The sequence below is a fragment of the Plectropomus leopardus genome, unplaced genomic scaffold (genome assembly GCF_008729295.1).
Source record: "Plectropomus leopardus isolate mb unplaced genomic scaffold, YSFRI_Pleo_2.0 unplaced_scaffold26200, whole genome shotgun sequence".
NCBI classification, from domain to species: Eukaryota; Metazoa; Chordata; class Actinopteri; order Perciformes; family Serranidae; genus Plectropomus; species Plectropomus leopardus.
In genome coordinates, this window is record NW_024628492.1 from 1 (window position 1) to 1906 (window position 1906).

A 1906-nucleotide genomic window follows, 5' to 3' on the forward strand; every position below is an offset into this window, starting at 1 on the left:
GGCCCAAAATGAGCTTTTAATCAACCCCTCTGTGTTTTTTTGTCCTCAGACAAAACCGATCCGTGTGTCCCAAAAGACGGGCATCCCGCTGGACGTCCTCCCCGCCAAAGGTCTGACCGCCAAGCAGGCGGAGCGCATGACGAGGATCAACGACTCGGACCTGCCTCGAGTCTCCACTCAGCAGCGCAGCAAAGACGAGAGCAAAGAGGAGAGGAAGGCGAGGAAACAGGCCATCAAGGACGAGCGCAAGGTGAGACAGAGAGAGGCCGAGACTGAATAAATATGCAATAATGAGGCTAATCCGATAAGAAAACCTCATATTTATCTGTATTTAATGTTACGTGTCTGATTCATGGGCATTAACTCTAGAGGCTGGTCACTCTGTATTTACTCTGCGAACAACACGGACTCAAATATTTACCCAAAGAAGGGCGTATTGCAATTAATCTTGTAGCTCGTCATGACAAGAAAAGGCGTGAAAACCATGACTAACCACGGAGGGAAAGATGTTAAGGATTGAAGGGTTAGTTCAGGCTTTTTTGAAGTGGGGTTTTTAAGAGCAGCAGAAAAACGTACTTTAGTCCCTTAAAGAGTCAGTCAATAATCAAGTCATTATTGGTTTCAGTGTGTGCTTTAAATATTTTTAAATGTCAATGTCAAGCAGCCCGTTCTGATGGGGAAGCTGCGTGTCTACCACTGCCACGACCAGTTTTTTTTCTCTTAGTTAGTTATTTTTTTAAAGAAATAATAACCTAAAAAAATTCAGAAATATTAGTCTAAAAAAATTCAGTTGGTTTAAAAAAAAAAAAAAAATATGTCAAATAGCTCTTTCCAAGGGGAAAGCAGCTTGTTGCCTAAATTGTTTCTTTCTTTGGTTAAATTAAAAAAAAAGATTGGTAAATTTTATTTTATTATTTTTAAAGACAAACAGCCATTTCCGTTGGGGAAGCTGTTTGTCTACAAGTGTCTCAATCGGGTAATTTTTTTAATAAAAAAAAAAAAAAATTCAATTGGTCATTTATTTTTATTTATTTTTTATTATTTTAATTTTAATGTCTATTTTTTGATTGGTTAATTTAAATTTTTTTTTTTTTTTTTTTAACGTCAAACAGCCTTTTCTGTCTGGGGGCCGAAGCCGTCTGTCTTTGGAGCCAAACGCCTTTAACAAAAATAATTTTAGCTGGCTGAACACAGGAGTGCTGGTCTCCCGCTGCCTCAGTGAGTTTGCTGTGTTACTGTGTGACTTTAGTGAATCTAAATTAAGCGTTAAATACCAAACTCAGGGTAACACAATAACAATAACAGATGTAGGGAACAACAGACCAGCAGCTCCTGTGTTCAAGGAGGATCGAATTACAGTTTCAGTCACGGGAGTTTGGCGGCTTGGACGAGAGCAAAGATAACCGCTTCACTTACTAAAATAAACACACACTGCTGTCCGCATAAAGCTGAAGCAGAGAAAATATTGTAAATAAAGCGTACGCTGCATTTTGTTGTAATTCTCCCTCTGTGTGCTTGGACAGGAGCGGCGGATGGAGAAGAAAGCCAACAAGATGGCGTTCAAGGAGGAGAAAGTGCGACAGGAGAAGCAGATGTTGAACTTGAAAACAAACATTCAAGGCCTGAAGCTTTAGTGGCTTTAGTCGCCCGCATAGACTTTTATTTACCCGGCGTCACCAGCAGACACGCTGCTTTTCACGTCTGACAGACAAACCCAAACAGCAGGACGGACGCGGCGCCGAGAGGCTCCTCAAATCATCAGGAGAAAAAGTTTAACTCGACTCTAACCCTTTGAAACCTGGATGGACGACAGTTTTCTTGTGCTGCGTTCAGATAAATGCTTTTTACAAGCAGTTTAACCCTTTGAAACCTGAGCAAAAATGTTTATTTTCTTTCAGAAAGATGG

General features: G+C 40.5%; 1 protein-coding gene across 1 annotated transcript; it reads left to right on the plus strand.

The window, feature by feature from the left end:
• Positions 1 to 49: 49 nt before the first annotated feature.
• On the plus strand, positions 50 to 1858 carry LOC121966880 (protein LTV1 homolog; the record flags this gene model as incomplete). The annotated part of the gene is made up of 2 exons (XM_042516950.1): positions 50 to 250; positions 1524 to 1858. Coding segments are annotated over 2 exons (312 nt in total), but the record flags the coding sequence as incomplete, so codon positions are not given.
• Positions 1859 to 1906: the final 48 nt, after the last annotated feature.